The 27,872-nt window shown below is 33.0% G+C and overlaps 2 protein-coding genes across 2 annotated transcripts; one reads left to right on the forward strand and one right to left on the reverse strand.

Moving 5' to 3' along the window:
- Nucleotides 1-5,321: 5,321 nt before the first annotated feature.
- Nucleotides 5,322-12,521, forward strand: LOC147390903 (putative E3 ubiquitin-protein ligase RHA4A). Its single transcript, XM_086459652.1, has 3 exons — nt 5,322-5,654; nt 5,751-5,827; nt 11,904-12,521. The coding sequence occupies exons 1-3, from the start codon at nt 5,415-5,417 to the stop codon at nt 12,172-12,174; spliced, it is 588 nt and encodes a 195-aa protein (XP_086315778.1). The 5' UTR covers nt 5,322-5,414; the 3' UTR covers nt 12,175-12,521.
- Nucleotides 12,522-12,961: 440 nt separating this feature from the next.
- LOC147390904 (cellulose synthase-like protein G3) lies at nt 12,962-27,238 on the reverse strand. Its single transcript, XM_086457987.1, has 6 exons — nt 26,607-27,238; nt 21,767-21,916; nt 18,605-18,730; nt 16,656-17,099; nt 15,809-16,156; nt 12,962-13,727 (listed from the first exon to the last, which is right to left on the reverse strand). The coding sequence occupies exons 1-6, from the start codon at nt 27,201-27,203 to the stop codon at nt 13,173-13,175; spliced, it is 2,220 nt and encodes a 739-aa protein (XP_086314113.1). The 5' UTR covers nt 27,204-27,238; the 3' UTR covers nt 12,962-13,172.
- Nucleotides 27,239-27,872: the final 634 nt, after the last annotated feature.

Consider the following 27,872-nt stretch of genomic DNA (forward strand, 5'->3'; position numbering starts at 1 on the left):
CCTAAAAATCTCCTTCACCGAATTCTTTCAGTTCACCAAGATAAATTTCCAACAATACATCATAAGAAAAAAGAGGAAATGAAGAAGATTGCTAGAAGATAACTCCCATCACAATCAAGATGAACGCCATGTTGCCATTGAAATGTTGCATTCATCACCATTGTTCTCTAATGTCTTCTCAAGAGATTTTGTCTCACCACCTCCATTCACGGATGCACTACTAGTTTTTCTCAAAGGAGTTGATCTCACGGGGTGGGAGAGTTAGTTTCCCGATTTAAAAGATGTTGAAGTCTTGAAGATGACCAAGACTATCATACCATAATAAGTTTGAGAGTCCAACTCAAAACCAATTGGCAATGAGTGGAGAGGCCCAAGAGTTTATAATGAGAGAAACAAGACAATGAGTGTACGATGTGGGACTAAACTCAATAGATAAGTTAACATGAACTAGGATGGATTCATGTTTAAGACTATGCTTGGGAGCTAAGCTCGTAGAGCAACTCAATTTGATAACTCATATATATATATATATATATATACAGCCCTAAAGTTTGCCAAGTTTGGTGCCAAACAATTTTCAAAATATGGGTTAAAAGCTTTGGAATGAGCTGATTTTTTGTGAGGATGATCTCTATGATGAGGAGATCATCCTCACCAAAAATCAGCCTATTCCAAAACTTCTAACCCCATCAAAAGTGATTTACAAAAATAGGACGGTCCAAGATTCTTCAACTTGTAAACTAGGGTTAGAAGTTTCAAAATGAGCTGATTTTTTGTGAGGATTATCTCTTCACCGTAGAGGTCATCCTCACAAAAAATCAGCCTATTCCAAAACTTATAACCCCATCAAAAGTGATTTACAAAAAATATTTGGCACCAAACTTGGCAAACTTTAGGGCTGCCGAACCGTTCCCATATATATATATATATATATATATATATGAAAATGTTCAGTACCCAACCATTTGCCCATCATGTTTTGTCTTACATGGGTTAAAAGTTTTGGAATGGGCTGATTTTTGGTGATGATGATCTATGTGATGAGGAGATCATCCTCCCCAAAAATCAGCCCATTCCAAGACTTCTAACTCATGTAGGACAAAACATGTTGGGTAAATTGTTGGGCAAAATGTTGGGTGCCGAATGGGACCCATTATATATATATATATAGGGTCACGTTCAATGGCAAACTTTTTGGCAAAACATTTTTCAAAACATGAGTTAGAAGTTTTGGAATGGGCTGATTTTTGGTGAGGATGATCTCTACGGTGAGGAGATCATCATCACCAAAAATCAGCCCATTTCAAAACTTCTAACCCAATCAAAAACAGTTTATAAAAAGTGGACGGTCCACGATTTTTCAACTTGTAAACATGGGTTAGAAGTTTTGGAATGGGCTGATTTTTGGTGAGGATGATCTCCTCACCGTAGAGATCATCCTCACCAAAAATCAACCCATTCCAAAACTCCTAACTCATGTTTTGAAAAATGTTTTGCCAAAAAGTTGGCCATTGAATGCTACCCATATATATATATATAGGGAAATGTTCAGCACCCTAAGTTTTACCACACACTTTAACAAACATTTTTGTCCTACATGGGTTAGAAGTTTTGGAATGGGCTGATTTTTGGTGATGATGATCTTTATGATTAGACGATCATCCTCCCCAAAAATCAGCCCATTCCGAAATGTTTAGCCCCATGTTTACAAGTTGAAAAATCGTGGACCGTCCATTTTTTGTAAATCATTTTGATGGGGTTAGAAGTTTTGGAATGAGCTGATTTTTGGTGAGGATGATCTCCTCACGATAGAGATCATCCTCACCAAAAATCAGCCCATTCTGAAACTTCTAACCCATGTAGGACAAAACGCGTTTGTTAAAGTGTGTGGTAAAACTTAGGGTGCCGAACGGGACCCATATATATATATATATATATATATATATATATATATATATATATATATATATATATAAGGGGCGGTTCAAGGGCCATATGAGAAAACATATGAAAAAACTTTCGTTTTTCAAAATAAGAGTTAGAGGTTTTGGATTGAGCTGATTTTTTGCAAGGATGGTCACTATGATGAAAAGATCATCCTCACAAAAAGTCAGCTCATCAGAAACTTCTAAATCCATCAAAAGTGATTTACAAATTAGTGATAAAAATTGGTAAAAAAATCGACGGTCCACATTTTAAATCACTTTTAATGGGGTTAGAAGTTTCAGATTGGGCTGATTTTTTTTTTTTTTTTGGATGATCTTCCCATCATAGTGATCATCCTCACAAAAAATCAGCTCAATCCAAAATTTCTAACCCATATTTTAAAATTTTATTAAAAACGAAAGTTTTTACATATGTTTTCTCATATGGCCCTTGAACCTGACCCATATATATATATATATAGATATATATATATATATATATATAATATATATATATATATATATATATATATATATCTATATATATATATATATATCTATATATATATATATATGGGGCGGTTCAAGGGCCATATGAGAAAACATATGAAAAAAATTTTCATTTTTCAAAATAAGAGTTAGAGGTTTTGGATTGAGTTGATTGTTTGCAAGGATGGTCATTATGATAAAAAGATCATCCTCACAAAAAATCAGCTCAATCAGAAACTTCTAAATCCATCAAAAGTGATTTACAAATTAGTGATAAAAATTGGTAAAAAATCGACGGTCCACATTCTAAATCACTTTTAATGGGGTTAGAAGTTTCAGATTGGGCTGATTTTTTTTTTTTTTGAATGATCTTCCCATCATAGAGATCATCCTCACAAAAAATCAACTCAATCCAAAATTTCTAACCCATATTTTAAAATTTTATTAAAAACGAAAGTTTTTACATATGTTTTCTCATATGGCCCTTGAACCTGACCCATATATAGGTTCCCGTTTAGCAACAAACATTTTGGCAAAACATTTTTCAAAACATGGGTTAGAGGTTTTGGAATGGGCTGATTTTTGGTGAGAATGATCTCTACGGTGAGGAGATCATCATCACCAAAAATCAGCCCATTCCAAAACTTCTAACCCCATCAAAAATGGTTTACAAAAAATGAACGATCCGCGATTTTTCAACTTGTAAACATGGGGTTAGAGGATTTGGAATGAACTGATTTTTGATGAGGATGATCTCCTCACCAAAAATCAGCCCATTCCAAAACCTTTAACCCATGTTTTGAAAAATGTTTTGCCAAATGTTTGTTGCTGAACGGGACCCTTATATATATATATGGGAAATGTTCAGCACCCTAAGTTTTACCACACACTTTAACAAACGTTTTTGTCCTACATGGGTTAGAAGTTTTGGAATGAGCTGATTTTTGGTGAGGATGATCTCTATGATTAGGAGATCATCCTCCCCAAAAATCAGCCCATTCCGAAATGTTTAGCCCCATGTTTACACGTTGAAAAATCGTGGACCGTCCATTTTTTGTAAATCATTTTTGATGGGGTTAGAAGTTTTGGAATGAGCTGATTTTGGTGAGGATGATCTCCTCACCATAGAGATCATCCTCACCAAAAATCAACTCATTCCGAAACTTCTAACCCATGTAAGACAAAACGCGTTTGTTAAAGTGTGTGGTAAAACTTAGGGTGCCGAACGGGACCCTATATATATATATAGGGAAATATTCAGCACCCTAAGTTTTACCACACACTTTAACAAACGTTTTTTGTCCTACATGGGTTATAAGTTTTGGAATGGGCTGATTTTTGGTGAGGATGATCTCTATCATTAGAAGATCATCCTCCCCAAAAATCAGCCCATTCCGAAATGTTTAACCCCATGTTTACACGTTGAAAAATCGTGGACCGTCCATTTCTTGTAAATCATTTTAATGGGGTTAGAAGTTTTGGAATGAGCTGATTTTTGGTGAGGATGATCTCCTCACCATAGAGATCATCCTCACCAAAAATCAGCCCATTCCAAAACTTTTAACCCATGTAAGACAAAACACGTTTGTTAAAGTGTGTGGTAAAGCTTAGGGTGGTGAACGGGACCCATATATATATATATATATATATATGAGATCAAATACTAACTGGCCAAGCGAGGTTTGGATACATGTGATATTTTCTTTGGCCTGTTGAAGGCCTAATGATGGAATGATGATGATGCATAATTTAAGTGGGTAGAAGTGCTCATAGAGTCATGATTCATTACTAGACAAATCCACCAAGAAGGGTAGTTATGTGTCAATTAGCTGATGATGGGTTATAACCTACCCTACCAACCGGTCTTTTATTGAATTCAAAGCTACCAACAGGTGTGAACAAAGATTGAAACATAATCCCACCTTGAACTTCCTTAACAATGGGTTTTCCGTCAGACAAAAGTTATAAAATCTATGCTGTTTCTTCAAGTCATTTTCTCTCTAGTTTAATTAATGTAAGAATTTTAGGTTCTAATCCTTAAATTGGGTTTAGTTTCTTTCACCATGAACAGTGATCCAATCATTCTTGGTTAGTTTCCTCTATAGAGGTTTATATCATAGTTTTAGTATTCGAACATCCATCAAAAATTTATTAGCCAGCTTCAATGTAGTTAGTTTCTTATATATATTTAGAGAAGTCAATAAAGTGATTGAGTACCTTGCGTCATTTGTTCTTTCTGTGGGTTGTTTGGAGATCACTTGTGGATCTTCGCCTCCCCTTATTTCTCTTTTCTCTCAGGATAAAAGAGATTGTCTTTTCCTGAGGTTATAGTTGGTCTGGGTCTGCCTTAACCCTGTTGACACTTAAAAAAAAATAAAGAACATCCATCAAATTGAGTCAAATTGAAAACTCACATTTAGATTTGAATGAGTCAAGTCAAATATTTTTAATTTATAACTATTTAAAAAACATTTTTAAATCTTTTAAAATAAACAAAAATATTTATATTTTGTACTCCACAAAATATTTTATATGGACGAACAACTAGGCCGATTTCTTAGCTAGAGTTGATGAGTTGAATTGATGATTAGCCAAGTTTTCTCGACAAGCTGGTTCTATCAAGATTTGGGAAAGAGTAGTCACCTTGAAATCCAACTGAATTGAGTTGACTCGAGTCATGTCCATTAATTTTAAAACTATATATGGTTTGTATGTTTGTACCTCAATGATATTGGGTGTGAGGGCCCATATTTTAGTGGAAACTCATGGCCTTGTCCCATCATGAAAAAAGAAAAGAAAAGAAAAGAAAAGAAAAGAATATCATCTTTTATTGATGAAAAAAGAAAAAAACGTATTATATTAATATCAAGTTACATTTCTTAATCACCAATATAACTAAAACCTTAACTTCCATCATCTCTCTCTCTCTCTCTCTTTCTCTCGATAAATAATCAACATGTCTCTTAACTATCCCATCTCTTAAGTTTTAAAAATATTTATATGGAGAAGCATTCTATTCCCATGGGTGTTCCTCAAACTTCAAGCCCTCCCCACCTCTATTCCCAACAAATTCAACTCAAGCTCTACCAAGCTTTCATATTTTCAGTCCCAATTCTTTTTACTATAATTCTAGTCCTCTTGTTTTACCTATTTTATCTCAAGAGGAGGGACTCCAATCTCTCCTCCCAACCTCCAACACTTCCAAGTAGCTTGAATCAACCCACTTCACCAGTCCCTTTGGTAATCTCTCTCTCTCTCTCTCAATCAAGTACTGCAGCACAGCACATAGGTTTGTCTAATTTTGTTGTTTAAATATACCATATCTAACATTTTGAGGTTGGCTTGAAGGAGGAACTCAAACAAAAGCTTCCCATAATCATGTTTGATGAGGATTTGAAGGCAAGAGATTCACAGTAAGTAGCACATAATCTCTAAACCTACCACTTTTTTTTCTTTGTTTTTTTCCTATATCTAACATATATCTATTTTTTTTTTTTTTTAGTATTGACCTATGTTTTACAACTCGTCGAGTCAACTCAAAAGGAGTGAATTTTGGCTATCAATTCGAAAATTCTTTGAATTCAATTTTTTTTTTCTTTTAAGGTGAAATGGTAGATGTTCAATACCAAAATCTTATTTTTCATAGATAAAAAACGTTTTAAATTTGTAAAAAAAACAATTTAACTATTTTACAACAAAACACAAACACATTTGATTTGGCCGAATTTTTATTAACTCAACTGATATTTTAAAAATATCATACAAGTTGTCTTGACCGAGCTGTGTTAGCCGGCCAACGAGGTCATCTGATACACCCCTACTTATCATTTTACTGGATGGGGGTATCCTACTCGGATCACCAATATTAAAGAAGAAAAAAGAAAGAAAGCAAATTCTTCATTCCATGCGGAATCTCTTATGACATCCACAATTTTTCTAAAGGTGAGAAAAGATAAAATGGAATCTTAATTAAAAGATAACAAATCACTATCAAAGGCAATGGTCCATATCATGAGTTGAGCATCAAGAAAATGATGTATTTAGTTAGAACTGGGATAATACGATACTCTCCTCTGACAGACCCCCCCTTACGCTCCCATCACAGAACCGTAGATCATTTGCCTTAGGATACACAAGAAAAAGATTTATGATTATGTGTATCTAGAGGCAAATGATCTTTAGTTCTGTGATGGGGGCGTTTGCCCGAAAGGAGCTTCATATTATCACAACTCATGTAGTTATTTGAAAAACATCATCATTATCTTTGAAGTCTTATCTCCTTTAAATTATATTTATTTATATTCTCACCTTCAAGTTATCTCTATGGATAGGGGTACAACTTGGTTTGGTTTGAGGTCAAATTGGAATCGAATGGACATAAGTTGATTCCACAAAATAAAAATCAGAATCGAACCAATCCAAACTGAACTAAAGTTGATTTGGTTTGATTTGATTCTTTAGGTTGTCAATATTCTATAAATTATAAGTAATAATTTTTAATGAAAAAATAAACATATATTGCATAAAGGTTCGGTTTTCGATTTGGTTTGATTCCATATAAGTTTGATCCGGAACCGAACCGCAATGTGTTCAAAACTGAACCAAACTACCTCAAAGCTATCGCTTTGGTTCAATTCTCAGTTTGAAATGGACCAAGTTGCACCCTTATCTATGTCATGGTGTTTAATTTTTTTTTTTTTTGGTTTTCCTATCTACTTTTCAAATAGGAAAATGCTAAAATGACTTTCTATGGTGATGTATTCAACACTGAATTGACGTGGTGGTGTGTGCAAAACCATAAATTCTATTCACTTGTATCTTGAGGAAATGTTTATAGTTTAGTACTCACCTCCATGGTAGCGCACTGTTGAATATAATCTCTTGGGAAGTCACTATAAAAAGTCACTTTCAGATATGTCCAAGTTATATCATATTTTTTATTAATATTTTCAAGTGTTTGAACGTACACTTGATTTTAACCCCTTGTAGGTCCACACACACACACACACATATATATATATATATATATATATATATATGTTCCCGTTCAGCACCCTAAGCTTTACCACACACTTTAACAAACGTGTTTTGTCTTACATGGGTTAGAAGTTTTGGAATGGGCTGATTTTTGGTGAGGATGATCTCTATGATGAGGAGATCATCCTCACCAAAAATCAGCTCATTCCAAAACTTCTAACCCCATCAAAAATGGTTTACAAAAAATGGACGGTCCACGATTTTTCAACGTGAAAACATGGGGCTAAACATTTCGGAATGGGCTGATTTTTGGGGAGGATGATCTTCTAATCATAGAGATCATCCTCACCAAAAATCAGCCCATTCCAAAACTTCTAACCCATGTAGGACAAAAAACGTTTGTTAAAGTGTGTGGTAAAACTTAGGGTGCTGAACATTTCCCATATATATATATGGGAAATGTTCAGCAACAAACATTTTGGCAAAACATTTTTGAAAATATGGGTTACAGGTTTTGGAATGGGCTGATTTTTGGTGAGGATGATCTCTACAGGGAATAGATCATCATCACCAAAAATCAGCCCATTCCAAAACTTCTAACCCATCAAAAATGGTTTACAAAAATGGACGGTTAACAATTTTTCAACCTGTTAACATGGGGCTAGAAGTTTTGGAATGGGCTGATTTTTGATGAGGATGATCTCCTCACCGTAGAGATCATCCTCACCAAAAATCAGCCCATTCCAAAACCTCTAACCCATGTTTTGAAAAATGTTTTGCCAAAATGTTTGTCAAAATGTTTGTTGCTGAAAGGGACCCTATATATATATATATATATATATATGGGGGGCGTTCAATGGCCAACTTTTTGGCAAAACATTTTTCAAAACATGAGTTAGAGGTTTTGGAATGGGCTGATTTTTGGTGAGGATGATCTCTACGGTGAGGAGATCATCCTCACCAAAAATCAGCCCATTCCAAAACTTCTAACCCATGTTTACAAGTTGAAAAATCGTGGACCGTCCATTTTTTGTAATCTGTTTTTGATGGGGTTAGAAGTTTTGGAATGGGCTGATTTTTGGTGATGATGATCTCCTCACCATAGAGATCATCCTCACCAAAAATCAGCCCATTCCAAAACCTCTAACTCAAGTTTTGAAAAATGTTTTGCCAAAAAGTTTGCCCTTGAACGCTACCCTATATATATATATAGGGTAGCGTTCAATGGCCAATTTTTTGGCAAAATATTTTTCAAAACATGAGTTAAAAGTTTTGGAATGGACTAATTTTTTGTGAGGATGATCTTTACGGTGAGGAGATCATCCTCACCAACCGTAGAGATCATCCTCACCAAAAATCAGCCCCTTCCAAAACTTCTAACCCATGTTTACAAGTTGAAAAATCGTGGACCGTCCATTTTTTGTAAACTGTTTTTGATGGGGTTAGAAGTTTTGGAATGGGCTGATTTTGGTGATGATGATCTCCTCACCGTAGAGATCATCCTCACCAAAAATCAGCCCATTCCAAAACTTCTAACTCATGTTTTGAAAAATGTTTTGCCAAAAAATTTGTTAAAAAGTTGCCATGAACGTGACCCATATATATATATATATATATATATATATATATATATATATATATATATATATATATATATATATATATATATATGTATATGGGTCCCGTTCAGCAACAAACATTTTGGCAAAACATTTTTCAAAACATGGGTTAGAGGTTTTCGAATGGGCTGATTTTTGGTGAGGATGATCTCTACCGTGTAGAGATCATTCTCACCAAAAATCAGCCCATTCCAAAACTTCTAGCCCCATGTTTACAAGTTGAAAAACCGTGGACCGTCCATTTTTTGTAAACCATTTTTGATGGGGTTAGAAGTTTTGGAATGGGTTGATTTTTGGTGATGATGATCTCCCCACCGTAGATATCATCCTCACCAAAAATCAGTCAATTCAAAAACCTCTAACCTATGTTTTGAAAAATGTTTTGCCAAAATGTTTGTTGCTGAACATTTCCCATATATATATATATATGGGTCCTATTCGGCACCCTACACTTTACCCTACGCTTTACTTTACATGTTTTGTCTTACATGGGTTAGAAGTTTTGGGATAAGCTGATTTTTGGTGAGGATGATCTCTATGATGAGGAGATCATCCTCACCAAAAATCAGCTCATTCCAAAACTTCTAACCCCATCAAAAATAGTTTACAAAAAATGGACGGTCCACAAATTTTCAACTTGAAAACATGGGGTTAGAAATTTTGGAATGGGTTGATTTTTGGTGAGGATGATCTTCTAACTGTAGAGATCATCCTCACCAAAAATCAGCCCATTCCAAAACTTCTAACCCATGTAAGACAAAACATGTTGGGTAAAGTGTAGGGTAGGTGTTAAACATTTCCCTATATATATATGGGAGCGGTTCGACAGCCCTAAAGTTTGCCAAGTTTGGTGCCAAACATTTTTTGTAAATCACTTTTGATGGTGTTAGAAATTCTGGAATAGGCTGATTTTTTGTGAGGATGATCTCTACGGTGAAGAGATCATCCTCACTGAAGAGATCATCCTCACAAAAAATCAGCTCATTTTGAAACATCAAACCCTAGTTTATAAGTTGAAGAATCGTGGACCTTCCAATTTTTGTAAATCACTTTGATGGGGTTAGAAGTTTTGGAATATGCTGATTTTAGGTGAGGATGATCTCCTCATCATAGAGATCATCCTCACAAAAAATCAGCTCATTTCAAAGCTTCTAACCCATATTTTGAAAAATGTTTGGCACCAAACTTGGCAAACTTTAGGGCTGTTGAACCGTCCCCTATATATATATATATATATATATATGGGTAGCGTTCAATGGCCAACAGTTTGGCAAACATTTTGGCAAACACATTTTTCAAAACATGGGTTAGAGGTCTTGGAATGGGCTGATTTTTGGTGAGGATGATCTCTATGGTGAGGAGATCATCATCACCAAAAATCAGCCCATTCCAAAACTTCTAACCTCATCAAAAATGGTTTACAAAAAATGGACGGTTCACGATTTTTCAACTTGTAAAATGGGGCTAGAAGTTTTGGAATGAGCTGATTTTTGGTGAGGATGATCTCCTCACCGTAGAGATCATCCTCACCAAAAATCAGCCCATTTCAAGACCTCTAACACATGTTTTGAAAAAGTGTTTGCCAAAATGTTTGCCAAACTGTTGGCCACGGATAGGGACCCTATATATATATATATATATATATGAGTCACCCAATTATGATCAATATATAAAAGTTGACTTGACTGAAAAGTTTTATTGAATGATCTAGACTTTTTAATTTAAAATAAATTTTATGAGATTAGGGGGCATTTATTTCGGATTCTAGACTCCAATTTTGGCTCAGAATTGGATTCTAGAATCCAATGCATTGTTTGGTTCGGATTATCGACCTGATTTTTTCATAAGTGAAAATCGAAATCATGGAGAATCATAAATTGTTTTTAGGTTATTTTTCCTAATTCTCATAGACTATCCACTTATGACAATTTTGTAATACAACTTGCAACAACAACAATAATAAATAAAATTATTATTATTATTATTTTAATAATAATGATATTAATAATATAATGAATACCAATAATAACTAATAATAATAATAACAATGCAATTATAATTTATAACAATAGTAGTAATAATAATAACAAAAGCAACAACAACAACAATAATAATAATAATAATAAATAATATTAATATATAATTATATAAATAAATATAATTATTAATAACAACAACAACAACATAAAAATAATAATAATTTTTAAAATAAAAATACAAAATCATCATAATTTTTTAGGTAATCTTAATCTTAACATGTTCCTTAAAATCCAATTCACTTGAAAACTAATAGAAAATACCCTAAATATCACATTTTTCAATTATTTTAAAAAATCTTTGATTCTTTTCTCTAAAAAATTCATTGTCTTCAATCTTTAGGAATGTAGTTTTACTCACATTTTCAATTTCAAGAAGTGGAATTGGGTAATTTTTTCCACAAAATCAATTTTCAGAAACAATGTTAGCCAAATATGATTTTGGATTCTAGAAATCAATTTCTATTATCTGATTTTGACAATCCATGATCAAAATCAAGAATTAGGATCTAAAATTTAAAATTCGAACCAAAGCTAGATATACACTAATTTTGAATGAGGTTGGTCTCGAGAATATGAAAAAAAATCCCTAGATTATTAGATCTTCATAAATAATATTTATGTGGGCCTAGAAGCATTAATACTAAAATAATAGTAATAATTTAAAGACTCCAATATTTGATTTCATATTTTTTTTAGACTTCTATGTTTTATCAGTTATTAGTTATTATCATTAGGCTTTTCCTCTTGTCACTTGTCTCTTTCATATCTCAAATACAATTCAATAAATACATAACGACCATTGTTTTGGTTTAAGAGAAAATTAAAATACCTGACATATTCACAAAATTTAATAGGTGTTGTGTGTGTCTTGGAGAATTCGAGATCAAGGAGCAATTGCACCAAATACCAGCCTGCAAACATGTGTTTCACATTGAATGCATTCATCACTGGCTCCACGCAAACACCACATGCCCGCTTTGCCGCTCCTCCATTGATCCAAATAGAAAACCTAATTGGGACCCTCCTCTCCGATTCAACTTGTTCCAAACAAGGCACACAAATTCCGACCAACTCGCTCAACCAAGATCTTCTGAACATGAAGTAGTAAATGTGGTTATAGATTAAGTAGACAAATTAATTGGACCATTGTTCTACAATCAATAATAATTATGTGGAACACCCTTCAAGGGGCAAGGATTCACTCCTCAAGTATGCAAATTAAATAGTTATAATCATTTCGCATACCATCATAAATACTGAAGTGGTCCATTAGAGATTAGTTTTTTTGTTTTGTTTTGTTTTTCTTCTTTGGGTGGAGGGGTCAATTATAATGATTCTTACATTATAATGTCTTATTCTAACTATTTAAAGTACATTGCATATATATTCGGGGTGTTTGGTTGCAATTTTCGAGCTCTTTAGTGCCTATTTAAATGGGGTATCCTGTAGCAAACTCAGTAAATCAGTCCGAAATAACGTTTGTAATAGAGCTAAATTTTTCCTTGTAAATATCTATGTTCTATCTTGCATAAACTAATATTGGAGGAAGCTTTTTCCATCCCACAAAAGCACTTTATCATAAAATTGGTATATTTCTTTGATTTTCTACAAAATTTAGAAGTTAAAAATAGAAAAGAATAAGAAATGTCCAAACTTATTTATGGATGTTTTATTTCAGGGGGACTTGGCCAGGACAAAAATAATCAGTGATTTTGGATGAAAATATGGTCCAAAAGCAGAATTTTGCCAAAATAACTTTTATATCCATCGGAATGTTTTTCATAAGCAAGTGGGTTCTTGGATCGTGGTATCAATATTCATGGACTTCAACCAACATAGCAAGCACTTTCTTGGACACCATCGCCAAACATCAAAATTGCAATTCTTATAGAAGTGATTCAAAGAGAAGTAATTCCATAAAAGCACTTAGATTAAGAGTAGAACTGCACCAAATTGTATCTAAAATTGGGTGCCCCCAAGTAATTTTAACCTTTTTTTTAACAATACATGCCCTTGTGTCACACCAATATTTTATTCCCCAAACAGCCTACGAAAGATCACTAAACTATGAAATTACTTTAGTTCTTACAACATTGATCATCAAAATATAAAGAAGAGAACAACTAATTTAAAGTTTTAAATGTGAGAAATGCTACTGAGTAGATAGCCGATGCTAGGAAAATGGATATTATTGTAGTCTTTGTAGACATTCTTCCTCTATCGGTCCTCAAGACTATGGCCTCATAAACTGGCCAGCAATTCACCATCACAAACCCAGACATGAACAACTGCACAAACATTTCATCCAAGTTCCCATGTCTAAGGACTCTTGTGAGCCCCACAACAAATGCAATCAAGTTGATCATAGCGGTCGATGTTAGTGGAACGAACAAGGGTGATGCGACTCCAAACTCGAAGATTCCTTGTTCGTATCGTTTGCTTTGTTCATCCTCGAGTACTTTGTTAGTAATATTGAATCCAAAGGCGGCGATGCCAAAGGATGTGAGCACGTAATCCACTAGCCCAAATAGGAAAGATGAGACTCCCCTTATTGACCACATCCTTTGTTCATTCCACCATTGATGGATTGACCCTCCTGTAGAGACAAAGTCTAGGAAATCTTGTCCATAGGCGCCGAGGAAAAGAAATGTATATATGTAGAACCAATGGTTTGAAACCTACAACACATTTCAATGCATAACTTATAAACCCATAAGAAAGTATGCGAAATATATATATATATATAGGGTCAGGTTCAAGGGCCATATGAAAAAACATATGTAAAAACAATGTCATGTTTATAAAATTTCAAAATATAGGTTAAAATTTTTGGATTGAGCTGATTTTTTGTGAGGATGATCTCTATGATGGGAAGATCATCCGAAAACATATGAAAAAACAATGGTTTTTCAAAATATGGGTTAGAGGTTTTGGATTGAGCTGATTTTTTGCGAGGATGGTCACTATGATGAGAAGATCATCCTCACAAAAAATCAGCTCAACCAGAAACTTCTAAATCCATCAAAAGTGATTTACAAATTATTGAAAAAAATTGGTAAAAAATCGACGGTCCACATTCTAAATCACTTTTAATGGGGTTAGAAGTTTCAGATTAGACTGGTTTTTTTTTTTTTCAGATGATCTTCCCATCATAGGTATCATCCTCACAAAAAATCAGCTCAATCCGAAATTTCTAACCCATATTTTGAAAATTTATAAATGTTACATTGTTTTTACATATATTTTCTCATATGTCCCTTGAACCTGACCCTATATATATATATATATATAGAGTTGCGTTATTACGACCCCCTTTGCAACCCCCTTTGCGACACACCTTTTTGTCTTATATGGGCAAAAATGTTTGGAATGGGCTGATTTTTTGTGAGGATGATCTCTATGGTGAGGGGATCATCCTGGCAAAAAATCAGCCCATTCCAAAACTTCTAGACCGTCCGATTTTTGTTGAAAAATTATAGACCGTCCAATTTTTGTAAATCAATTTTGATGGGGTTAGAAGTTTTGGAATGGGATGATTTTTTGCCAGGATGATCCCCTCACCATAGAGATCATCCTCACAAAAAATCAGCCCATTCCAAACATTTTTGCCCATATAAGACAAAAAGGTGTGTCGCAAAGGGGGTCGCAAAGGGGGTCGTAATAACGTGACCCATATATATATATATATATATATGGGAAATGTTCAGCAACAAACATTTTGACAAACATTTTGGCAAAACATTTTTGAAAATATGGGTTACAGGTTTTGGAATGGGCTGATTTTTGGTGAGGATGATCTCTACAGGGAATAGATCATCATCACCAAAAATCAGCCCATTCCAAAACTTCTAACCCATCAAAAATGGTTTACAAAAAATGGACGGTCCACGATTTTTCAACCTGTTAACATGGGGCTAGAAGTTTTGGAATGGGCTGATTTTTTATGAGGATGATCTCCTCACCGTAGAGATCATCCTCACCAAAAATCAGCCCATTCCAAAACCTCTAACCCATGTTTTGAAAAATGTTTTGCCAAAATGTTTGTCAAAATGTTTGTTGCTGAAAGGGACCCTATATATATATATATATATATATATATATATATATATATATATATATATAATGAAGTTATATGTTTCGACAAAAGATATAGCTATAGATAGAATCATGATTGTTAAGATTGATCCAAAATCTAATTTGTTCCAATTTTGAACAAATAAGGTTTGGATCCAAATATTTAGACCCAGAATGAACTTATAATCATAGAATCGACTCGATCATTGGATTATAAGATCATAACCCAAGTCCATGCCAGCTTTGGATAGAACAAATTTCAGTTAATAAGAATGATCTTGAACTAAGAAATAAACTCTAGAAACTAATAAAGGATATACTGAGAAATTACAATAATTAGGTTCATTGATAAGGATCCAATCCGATTGACGAGTCATCATATGAATGGAGAAACATGATTCATGTTGCCAACTCCGATATTTAGGATAAAAGAAGACAATGATGAAATTATAATTACAGATGATTAAGCACTCATATGTTCACACACAATCTCGACCATGTACGTGTGAGATCCAGCGGTTGAGATTTATCCTAGAGGTCCATAATATATTCCCGGGATATATCTTTTATTACAACGATCCAGATTGTGTGTGAACATATGAGTCTGCTTTTCGCGAGTCTATGGATCCCAACCCATTTGATAAAACATGCAAAATATGATCAAATAATAAGTACAAGTGCTTACCTTTGGAAACATGGAAACTTGATTGAGGAGTGCAAGTGGTGGGATGAAAGCATAGAAAGTGATGCAAATGGACCAAATGGCCCAAAATGCATAGTGGGCATAAGATAAGCCCATTAAAAGGCCCATGGATCTGAAACCAAATGTGACTGGGCTGTACTTGGAAAATCCCACCTCGAGTAGGCCCACTGCCCATCTTCTGTTCTGGCTCAATACATCGTTGAGGTTGATCGGCACGTCACCGAGGAACGCTGGTCTATCAGGATTGCAGAATACTGATTTCCATCCTTCGCAGTGGAGTCGATAACCCGTATAATAGTCTTCAACCAAAGATCCATATCTAAAGCCCATCTGTGCATTTTATAACCAAATGATATAGTACTTGCTAACATGAATCAATTGAGCTTATATTGCCACACCACTCTTTTATTATAACACTCCAATTTAGGAAATTATATGTGACACACCAAATAGATACAGAAACCAAATTGGCAGTTTTTGAAACAAAAAGTTCAACTAAGTTGACAACAAAACAAGCAAATGCAGCACTCAACCTTTGGTTTCTTACTCTTTTGACCAGTCCCTTTAGAAACCAAATTGAAGAGTTTCTCAGACGAGTTTTCCGATACCTTTGACTTGTCTCGTTCAACAAGAAGAAAAATGAACCTTGATTTTAAATCTCGTCCGATACGTTTGACTTATCTATCTGTCTCGTTGGTGGATGATACTGAGATGCATCGGACGAGTCGTCTCAGTCTCAAACGAGATTTAAAACCATGTATCCAAGACCATGACACCATGTCACAAGGATGTACAATAAAGGACCAAACATAACATAACAATAGCTCACCTTGGCGCCCCAGCTAGTCCCTGACTCATAATTGCAATTTGCTACATGTTGAGCCAATTTAAGAACTTCTTCGGATTGGATAGACTTATCCACGACATGATCCGGATTCAATTCTGGCATTTTTTCAGACAACAATGATGAAGGGCCTCCAAAGAAAACTCGTCGACGAAAGAAACATCCTGTGCCAACATAACTGGGACCCGCTAACCCATCCATTCCAACCGGGTTAATTTGAAACAATCGCTTTATAGCACTTGCGTAGATGTCGTTCTTGTTGATTCCATGGTAGCGTTGGGGAAACTGAATGAAGGCTAGTTCCGATGAATTCTTAATGTCAAAGAGGTAACATAGCACTCGAAGAGGAGTTCGCGGATCATTCGAGAACATGTCACAGTCTTGAGTTAGGACCAATGGTGCATTGGTCATGGTAGCTGATACTCGAAGCTTGAATCAATATATTAAACAATGTTAGTCATTAAATTTAGAGAAATTTCCTAAAACAGTATGTATTTTGCTAAATTTATTGAAGAGAGCTGCTATTGGCATCCCAACTTTATTTATTACATCCAATATCTTAAATTATTTATCATACTATTAATGATTAAAACACACTCTTCAAATATTACGATTTTTTTTTTTTTTTTTGTTCAAATTACGATCTCAAGATTACAAAACATTATAACACTCATTCAAATAATTTCATTTCTTATTTACAATTATGATTAGGCTCATATAAAATCCTAAACTCAAATAGAAATCTAGCACTAAAGAAAAAAAAACCGAGAGAGCTTTATTGTCATCCCAACTTTTACTTATTCTCAACCATTCACTAATGTTTTTTATTTTAATTTAGGGTGTGTTAAGTAAAAATTGGGGTGCCAATAGCAGCTCCCTTAGATTATAAAGAAAAATGATTATGTGACGTACAATATTGTGCTGACAATTTGATGAATTTACCTCCATGCCCTTGAGTTGAATATGGGTTCATAGGAAGGATTTGATAAAAGTACCCGTACCCCCGCCAGGGCGCATAGGCTCTAATCATAGAATCATAGATCATTTACCTCGAGATATGCATAATTATAAATATTTTCATTATGTATCCTGAGACAAATGATCTACGATTCTATGGTAAGGGTGTAGGGAGGCGTGTGTCAAAGTGGGACATCATATTATCACGATTCTTAAAAAAAATAAAAATAAATAAAATAAACAATAACTTTCTTTTTAAAGAGAGCATTTGGCAAAGAAATAGTTAGATATTTTTAAGAGAGAGAGAGAGAAAAAAAAAATGATGCCATGGTAAAAACAAAAGACATCCTAACAAATCACAAAATATGAAAAGGATTAGTATGTTATTATATGTAAAAGTTGGTGTGTCAAGAGAAGTACTCTATTTTAAAAATGACATAAGAACTAAAGAATAAGACATTACGACATTTTGAAAAGTTCTACCTATAGTTACAAAATTCTCCAAATATTTCTAAATTTTATAAACTTCTCAGAATAACGGACCAGCCGATTAAATCAGCAAATCTACGAATTAATCATTGAGTACAATTACATTTTTATCCCCCAACTCGAAACTTTTATTTTCTTCAATATTCTAATCTCAAGAGTAAGGTTTTTAGGGAGGTTGAAGAAGAGGGGTTTTGACAAGTAATTCGAAAAACATCATTTGTTTATTCCCCACAAATTTCCTGGTTTTTCTATGAAACTTTCTCAAAATTTTCTGATCTAACAGAATTGAGCCCTCACCCAATAATTATTGAATCCGAACTTTTATTGCCAAGGTTGGAATAAAATAAAATAATTTTTTGTTAAAAATTTTAAAAAGAAAAACCAAAGAGACACTTGGAAGGATATATATGATTATTTATAATATAACAATTTTTTATTAAAAAAAAGTAATAATAATAATAAGTTGAAGGATGCATGATTTGGTTTACCAAAACGTTAAGTGCACCAGCCTTGAAATGGTGTGGTGAAGTCCTACTCTTCTCTCTAGAGACATACACAAGGTTTGGCATTGCATGGCCTGTGATGTCCTTGTCTTTCCCACTCTCCAACAAAACCTGTTCCACCAACATATATACACCTCAGAGGAATGATTGATTTATTTTGAGCCATTAGATTTGAACATCTTTTTGCAAACATGGGTTAATGAATCGTTTATACATAAGAGTTTCCAAGCCCAAAATGATCATTGATATAATCGAACGGCTGAAAAAAAAATAGGCTGTGTTTCTATCAGTGGGCCTGTGTTGAAGATATATGGGGATGGTGGATTAAATTTGCTCCACCACAATTGGTACAAAAAAAAAAAAAAAAAAAAAACACCATTCATTAGGATTATATACATTTTCATAATTCATATTGTCAATGGCACCCGATTTACTCAAACAAAATCTGAATCAACTATCCTAATTTTAACTGATGTTAAGGGTGCCATTAACAGAATAGAAAATAGACCGAATATTGAAATTATCTGAGTTTGTGATTATATAATGGTTAACGATGACGGTTTCACTTTTGGTGTGATTTTACATAATAATTTTGTAAAATATGAAAGATAATGAAGGGGACCAACTAGTTGCACACCAACCTTAAAAAAATTCTCCTTTTTTTTGTTTTTGTTTTTTTTATAACCACTTTTTTAACCTAATTGCATTTCAAAACATAACCTTTTATTCATCTTCCTATAGTTGTGTATTCTCAGCTCATGATCTACTTTGCTTGTGATCTTTACTTGTGTTTTATTTTTCTCATGGTTGATTTTACTTCTGTTCTCTTTGAAACTAAAGTATTTCCTGCAAAATGATTTCAAAACGTGCAACTTTGTAAACAGGATTTAGAAACAGCCAAATATTCCTTACAAAAATTACTGAATCAATAATAATTTCTAAAAGCATGGTCGAGGAAGAAGAAAACAAATAAAAAAAGAAAAGAAAACAGAGTGTAACATTTCTTAATTATTTTTAAAGCATAATCATCCAAATGGACTGCAAATGGGAATTTTGAAGTGATGGAGTGCAATTGGTAATGTGTGGTATGCAACTAGTTGATCCCTAATATAGTTAGAAGGGTATTATTGAAAAATGGAGATAAGCATTCTACAAAATTATAGGGAGTGTTTTTGGAAAGGAGTAGAAGAGAAAAGAAAATAAAGTTGGGGGTATTCTCTTAAAGTGGAAGAAGTTAGAAAACGAAGGAGGAGGATCAATCGTTCTCCAAATACATTATTTATGGTATAAATCTTGAGACAAATGAGTGGGATCTACCGTTGTCTTGTATTATATGGACTAGAGTTTTTTCATGTAATAATCCCCTTTGGGGTTTAGGTGGCGAAAAATGAGAGGAAATATAATAAATTTTGAAGAGTATTATTGGGAAAAAAAACATAGGAAGTTATAAGGGTATTTTTGGAAAAAGGTAGAAAAAAAAGGCAATAAAATTGGGGATATTCTTAGGAAGGAAAATAAAAAAGAAGGCAAAGGAAAAGAGACAATAATTCTTGAGGTACATGTTTATGGAATATAAATCCTACGACAAAGGAGTGGGTCCACTGTTGCGTTTTATTATATAAACTAGAGTTTGCTCATGCCTACGACTAGGGTTGCAACTTGGGCGGACAAAATCCAAACCCACTGGGTTGAACCCGACCTTGGGTCAGGTTTGGGCATAGTTAGCTAGGGTTCAACCTTCGGTTTGGGCAATAAAAAAAACATCTAATTAAAAATGGGTTGGGCGTTGGCATAGGTATCGGCCAACCTGATTTGCCCAAACCCTAATTTAATAAGAATATAATTTAAAATATTTCTTATCTTAATTTCTTTCATACTCATGATTCATATTTCAATATGTATGCTTCTGTTTATCTATATATTAAAACTAATGTGTGAGTATTTTCATTAGATAAATAATTACTTTGTTATTAATACTTTGTTTTAAGTGTAATTCTATATTGTCATACAATGATTATATTATAACTTTAAGGGTATGTTTAATTGCACAAAAAATTATGGAAAAATTGAAGTTCCGTAGAAAATGACAATTTTTCAGTGTTTGACATGTCAAAAACTTTAAATTTGCATATAAAACGATTTGCCTTGAAAATCAGTTGTTTGGCAAATGATTTGCTAACTAATATTTTCTTTGCAATCAAACACACTTTAAATGTTTTTCTTTTCTCAAAAATTACGATTATTAATAAAAAATAATTATTTTAGTTAATCTTATTATTTTTCTTCTCTCTTTAAATTTTCTTATAATTTTATGGATATAAACTTTTGAAACACATTTTTAGGAAAAATAGTTATAAATTTTTAGTTCTTTTACACGCCACTTAGTTTCACATAAACCTTTACCAATACTAAATTACCTAGTATTAGCGAGGAATGCATTAGGGTTCAGGTTGAGCATTGATTGATCCCTAACCTGTTTGAGTTATAGTCTTACCTACGACATGGGCATCTTCTTTGGGGTTAAGAGAATAAAAGAGGAAAAATAATAAAATTGGAAAGATATTATTAAAAAAAATTTGTAAGGTTAAGATGGAAAAAAAGAACACATAATAAAGTTGAAGAGATTATTAAGAAAGGAGAGAGAAGAGGAAGGACAATAAAGTTAGAGGGGTAATATTAAAAAATCGTAAAATAATAAATATAATAAAGTTAAAGATATTTTTGAAAAGAAAAAGACGAGAAAAGGTAAAATTTGTCTTTCTAATATGTTGTTTATATTGTATAAATTTTGAGATAAAAAGTGGGACCCCCTTCATTGTATTTTATTATATAGATATGGTAATGTCACTTACTTCAAAATATGAAATTTATTTATATTTAGTATATCAAGACAGATTTCATCCAATCTGATTAGGATCCCAATGTCATCAGATTGGACTTAGTCTTATTATTAAGATCCTATATAAACATGACCAGACATGATTTCTAATCCGTTTTTTATTGGATTGGTTCTAGGTTTGATCCGATCCTTTATCAATTTGATCCCAAATACATCCTGATTTAATCAGACTTGACTCATTGATAGCCTTAAGGAACGTGACTATATCTATATAAGATGTGCAAGAATTAAGATGAAGTAAGCAAAACCTGAATTATTGCAGGATGATCTTGACGTGTAAATCCGGTAGTCCATTTTTTGAAGGCCTTACGATCATGATCACTCTTGACGTATTCATCACCAACACGCCCTTTCTCCACCACACTTTCTACCTTTACTTTCATGCTTTCGTACAACAACTGAAAGATAAAAATCAAACGACACAATCACCCACCATTGTATCGTATTTTAATGCAATTCTCCCATTGATATTCACAGTCAAATTCCTAAACAAAGTTTTGTCTTCTATGGGTTAAAAGTTTCGGAGAGATCATCCTTTAAAAAAAAAAAATCAGCTCATTCCGAAACTTCTAATCTCATGAAAAAGATTACAAACTAACAATTAAAATTGACGGTCCATGATTCCTGATTTTTTGTGAGGATGATTTCCTCACCATAGAGATCATCCTCACAAAAAAAATCAACCCATTCAGAAGCTTTTAGCCCATATAAGACAAAACACTTTAACTAAGAATTTGACTAGGACTTTGATAAAAGAACGTTATATATATATATATATATATATATATATATATATGTATATACAAGATTCAACGGCATTTAGTGGTATTATAAAAAATATTGAAAAAATAAACGACATTCGAGTGATTATGTAAAAATAATTGTCAATTTTAGATGTCCTCGAATATATCCCACATATATATATATATATATTGCCACATTTATTATAAATGACCAAATTTATGATATTGTGTATAACACATCAAATAAGGATATAGATCTCACACCAAAATAAATGGAATTGAAGCAAAAGGGGAAGAAGAGACGAGAAGAAGAATGGAGGACCATTGAGTACATGCAAAGTATCAACTTTTTTTGTTTATTCATCTATCATTATTTTACTCTTGTAAAGAATCCCTTTAGATCTCGAAGGTCAAGCGTAAATGGTGTTTGTTTAATGGGGGAATTGAACTTGAATCAAAACCAAAAGCCCTATTCTAGAACCTTTTTTTAATATTCAATTGCAGTAAGGTCTTAAAAAGAATCGAATCAAGCTTTAAAACTTGCCACCCAATGTTGGATTAGGCCCATCAGGTCCAAGTTGAACCTACCCAAACTTTAAAACTTCTGTCAATGGATCGAATCAAAATCAAAATTCAATTCGCTTTCATATTTTTTAACTTTAGATGTAAGGATTTCTATTTCGATAAGGATATGATGAACCAACCTCTCATGATCCAATAAAATGTGAGAAAAATATGTAAATTACATTATAAAATTTCTTAAATACATGAAATTTATCTATACTTCTATAAGAAGCTAACAAGTCGAATCACATCCGATTCAGACTTGATCCGATTGTTATCTATTTAAATCAAATTAATTTTGGGTCTGATCCAATTCTTATCAGATTGGCCGACCAAATCCATTGACATCCCTACTTCTCACTCTCATCCGTTAACGATGACGTAGGAAGTTGGAATGAAGAAAAGTCTTACAATCAATTATAGAGTGATACCTGACATCATCTTTTAATAAAATAAACTTGACATGTGGAAGAAATAAATGAGGATTCCTTAGAAGGAAACTTCCAAGAGCCATCATGATTGGAGCTAGGTGTGCATGGTGATTGGGGTCCACCATGGAATGGGTAAACCAACCTTTCTTTCTAGATATCAAGTTTTTTGTGACTTGTTAATATAAGTCATGAACATGGTCTACAAACACAATTTTCAGATTTCATAATATTAGTATTTTTTTTCCTAATTAATCTCTTAAAAGGAAAAAAAATTAAATCCAATTCAAATAAGATTAAAAAAATATTGAGTTTATTGATGGGTTTACTTTTTATTTTCTCATAAAAGTTTGAAAATCATAAATTTGAACATTTTGAAATACATATTTTTATGGGAAAATGAGTTTTGTATCTCAATTGATTATGTCACATGAGATAGTTAAATAATGTGGTGGCATGCACATACTCGTAAATGTTTTTTACTTGTATCTTATGAAAAAATATCTATGATAATATATGCGACACCACGTCATTTTGTCACCTTCGTGTCTTCATTTGTGTTACCTCAACACGACTCAACCTTTAAACATTCTTAAAGAAAAATTAAATAAATAATTAAGAAGATACTTCTAACTCTCGATTTATGAATGTTTCAACAATCGTACTCCCTACTCCCACGCGTACATGATACGATTGGCATATAGTATGATTAATCGGACAAAATATCAGTCATTATTCCACGACTATGATTTTTCAGTGAGAGAGAGAGAGAGAGAGGAAGCGGACAAGTTGTTCCAGAAATAATGCAAAGGACTTGACATCATTAAACGTTGACTAGACTCCAATCTACGACTTGGCACGAATGGACGAAATTAAGTGGGACACCGTGGGAAGAAAAAAAAAAAAGCATGCCATGTGGCATCAATCTTGGAGTTAGTGCTGATAGAGATTGGGGTCCACACGTAATGGGTCCCACCCAGACCCCTATTATATAATTGAAGTATTTAAAACCGTCACGTTGTGTTCAACTAACCTATTTACTATTTATAGGTAACCGTTTGGAAATATCTCTCCAATGGTAGTTTTCAAATTAATAAACAAATATATATTTTATAATATTATATTTTTAATATATATTTATTTTTTTACAGAAAAGACTGAGATGGGTAGGTATCCCTAGGAAATGTATACCATTCTCTTGGAAAGTTGTACAATTTTGACTATCTATCCATCTTTTTCTTTTGTCTATAAGTTGGACCTTTGAAAAGCTCCCAAATTATAATTTTTAATCTAATCATGATTGAGCTTTGTAGAGGAAGACAAAGAAATGAATTCCAAAAGAAATTTTAAAAAATTAAATTGCAACAGTGATGCAAGATTAGGAACATAACAATAAAAATATATATAAAAGAAAGATTTTATGAAAAATTATAAGTGTATGATATTAAAGAAAAAAATATAGATTGCGACTATAATTGAGTGACCTAAGATCCAATTCCTTAGCCAAGACGGCATTGTATTGAGATCAAACACCGGTTTGTTTCGAATCTTTACTTATGTGAATCAAGGTATGATGGAAAGTGATTGAAAGACACAAAAATCAATTGTACACTGAAGAAGAAAATATAATCGACAAGTATCTTATCGGGACAAAAATTTAGATGGTAAAGAAGAAGATGAACAAAGGTGAAGCGAGGATTTTGCCCATGTGAGGACAACTTAGAGTATTTTTTTGTGTGTGTGTGTGTGTGAGAGGGCAATAGTGATGGATTTTTTTATCTGTCGTTATTATTTGTCACGATAACTCATTAATCTACAGATTTTGAAAATTCTTGTGGTCCTGAGATGACAATCTCAAGTATAATATGGTCATGAATTTATTATTATTTGTGGTAACTTGTTGGTGAAGTAAGATTAAGTTAATAATTTATCAGATTATCAATCAAAAAACAAATATTACTCTGGGTCAAAAGATGGTGATACAGTATCTTTTCCTTTGGCCCATGTGCCTTCTATAAAGGTACATTGAACTAGAAATAATACTGACGAAAGAATTTATACCTGCCACACTAAATTATTGATGATATTGTAGATCATATATTACAGGATGTTGAATAGCTATCCAACTTCTATTCAATTTTGTACCACTTGTGTATATTTTAAATATGTTTGCCCATTCTTTGTAGGCCCACACCATACAATTTTATAATGGGCTTGGATTAATATTGGACTAGTGGTGGACCAAACATTTATGTTTGTGCATGGTTACAAAGAGTGTAGGAGTCATTTGGTTATGAGTCCCCAGCCTTACTAAGTTAGTAATGATTCCACCCTCACTAAGGGTCATTGAACTCACCTTGTAGCATCCAAAAACATGACTTGATGCTTTAGAGTTTTAGAAGTTAAAATTCTATGAATTTAAAAAAAAAACAAAAAGGTATTTTTCACTATTGAATTTCAATTTTAAGTTTGGGAGTTATGTGAAAGTTCGATAGTCATCCATTTTCAAAACCTTAGATCAAGTGTTGGATTTCTGATGTGTTAATCCATTTGAGCAAAGCAACACTTAGTAAGGCTAAGAATTTTACTAAGAATCTGTTTGGATGCACACAAAATAGTAAATCTTTTACTTTTGAAAGTTAAAAAGTTATAAAATCTATTTAGATTCATTTTAGAAAATTACTTTTAAAAAATTAAAAATCTTAAATTTTAAAAAATAAAATAAAAATATTTTCTATTTTTCAAAAATTACTTTCTTCCTAAACTACTTTCTTCTCAACTACTTTTTTACTCTATCCGAACGGGCTCGAAGTTAATAAGGAAAAGGTTTCGCTTTGGTTATTACCTAACTCCTTGGATTACATGATTCTAATGGTCAGATTACTTTCATTGCCTTTGTGATTGTAGACCATTATTTCAATCATGGACCTAGTATATCCACAACTAGCGTATTGGAGTCCAAAAATAGTGTCTCCAACCCAAGACCCATCCCTTACCATTTTTTGGGTCTTGACATTTTTGATACTTAAAAAAAAAAATTGTTACTCCCACTTGATTATGTAATATTCACCAAAATCCATAGGAGGATATCTAAAGAACCCAAATTTTTTTACTACAGTAAATTAATAATTTTAAAAAACACTTTCCTGACTGACTTAGTAAGGAAAAGAGTCCTTACTAAGGGCTCCTTCACCGTCAAAACAAAACCTCAAGATTTGTTACGAATCTCTAGGTTTTTTTTAATGGTGGATGAGCTAAGTAAGGCTTTCTTTTCCTTACTAAGTTAGTAAGGGTAGTCGATCTCAATTAATTTTTCATAAAAAATTAAAGAATATATATATATATAATTTTACCTTGATTTTCTCTGTCTCAGAAGACGGACTGTGATTTGATCTAAAATACGCCTCTGGGCTCCTCTCCACTATCCTGTTCCTTCTACAGAAAGGCAACCAATGGGTTGCAAACTTCGCAGCCTCGATAAACGCAAAGAGAGTCAGATCAGATCCTCCATCATCCGATACGTAGACTGAAAGCTTCTCCAACGGATAATCATACCCCATAACTGACAAAGCTGTGTTGACTACACTCATGGGAGGTTCTTTGTATGGATCAGCTGTGCATATAAATACGTCCAACGACGGATAATCACTAGTGTTAACGACTTTTTCGAGGTTTTCAGGGAACACCAGCCGTTTGATTGGGTTCATTCGGAAGGCTTGTGTGTTGGCCCACATGAAAGCAAGTAGAGCATCTGAGAGAAGTAAGAAGAAGTGAAGAAAGAAAGAGATTAAGGTTGTGCAATGGAGGAGATTTAATATATGGTGATAAAACAGTGATAATATGGCACACGTGTAAACTATTGCAAACACACGGTTCAGAAACGTGTGACGAAGCTTCTCAATCGTGTGGAGAGGAATGGAGCTGTGGGTGAACACGCCTGTTTCTCTCATCTTTGTGGCTCTCTCACTATGGAATATGGAGAGTAGTAGAAGACGAGGGACTATTTATAGACGAGACGAGTCGTATTAAGTGACATTAAACGATGTTATATTGAAAATGACTCGAAAGACTTGTTTATTGCCAATAGGTACCAAAAATACCTTTATTTAAGAATAGGGATTCTTTAAGACCCGTTGAAGAATTAGTGTATTTTAAACGAATTGAAAATATGCATAAAAAAGTCTTTTCTAAAAAATAAAATACATATTTTTTAATACTCGAGTTATCAAACATTAGTATAAAAATGATTTTTGAAATAAAAATACCATATAATTTTTGAAGTTTAAAGAAACGTGTTTATTTGGAAATATTTGAGGTACTCTTATGTTTTATAATTAATGACATGCCCCTTAACTATAGTCATCTCTTAAAAATCAATTAAAAAAATTTGTTTTTCTTATCAAAATTAATAATCTTTAAATCGCAAAGATGATGATTATAATAATGATGATGGAGATGAGTATGATCATCATCAAACTGATTTGGTATATATATATATATATATATATATATATATATATATATATATTAGATTTATTAAATATATAAATAATTTTAAATAATTAAAATATAATTTTAAAACTCGACTTGAATATTCATTGAATTGATTCAACTTAAAA

The sequence above is a fragment of the Akebia trifoliata genome, chromosome 11 (genome assembly GCF_017979445.1).
Source record: "Akebia trifoliata isolate Shusen 1 chromosome 11, ASM1797944v1, whole genome shotgun sequence".
NCBI lineage: Eukaryota > Viridiplantae > Streptophyta > Magnoliopsida > Ranunculales > Lardizabalaceae > Akebia > Akebia trifoliata.

Bases quoted from the DNA above. Each gene is read 5' to 3' on its own strand.
- LOC147390904 (XM_086457987.1), bottom strand. From the start codon at position 27,203: ATGAGAGAAACAGGCGTGTTCACCCACAGCTCCATTCCTCTCCACACG. The intron at 21,917-26,606 runs GTAAAATTATAT...TTTATCTTTCAG, and splicing joins CTGAGACAGAGAAAATCAAG to TTGTTGTACGAAAGCATGAA. The intron at 18,731-21,766 runs GTTTTGCTTACT...TTGGTGGAACAG, and splicing joins ATCATCCTGCAATAATTCAG to GTTTTGTTGGAGAGTGGGAA.
- LOC147390903 (XM_086459652.1), top strand. From the start codon at position 5,415: ATGGAGAAGCATTCTATTCCCATGGGTGTTCCTCAAACTTCAAGCCCT. The intron at 5,655-5,750 runs GTAATCTCTCTC...TAACATTTTGAG, and splicing joins CCACTTCACCAGTCCCTTTG to GTTGGCTTGAAGGAGGAACT. The intron at 5,828-11,903 runs GTAAGTAGCACA...AAAATTTAATAG, and splicing joins TTGAAGGCAAGAGATTCACA to GTGTTGTGTGTGTCTTGGAG.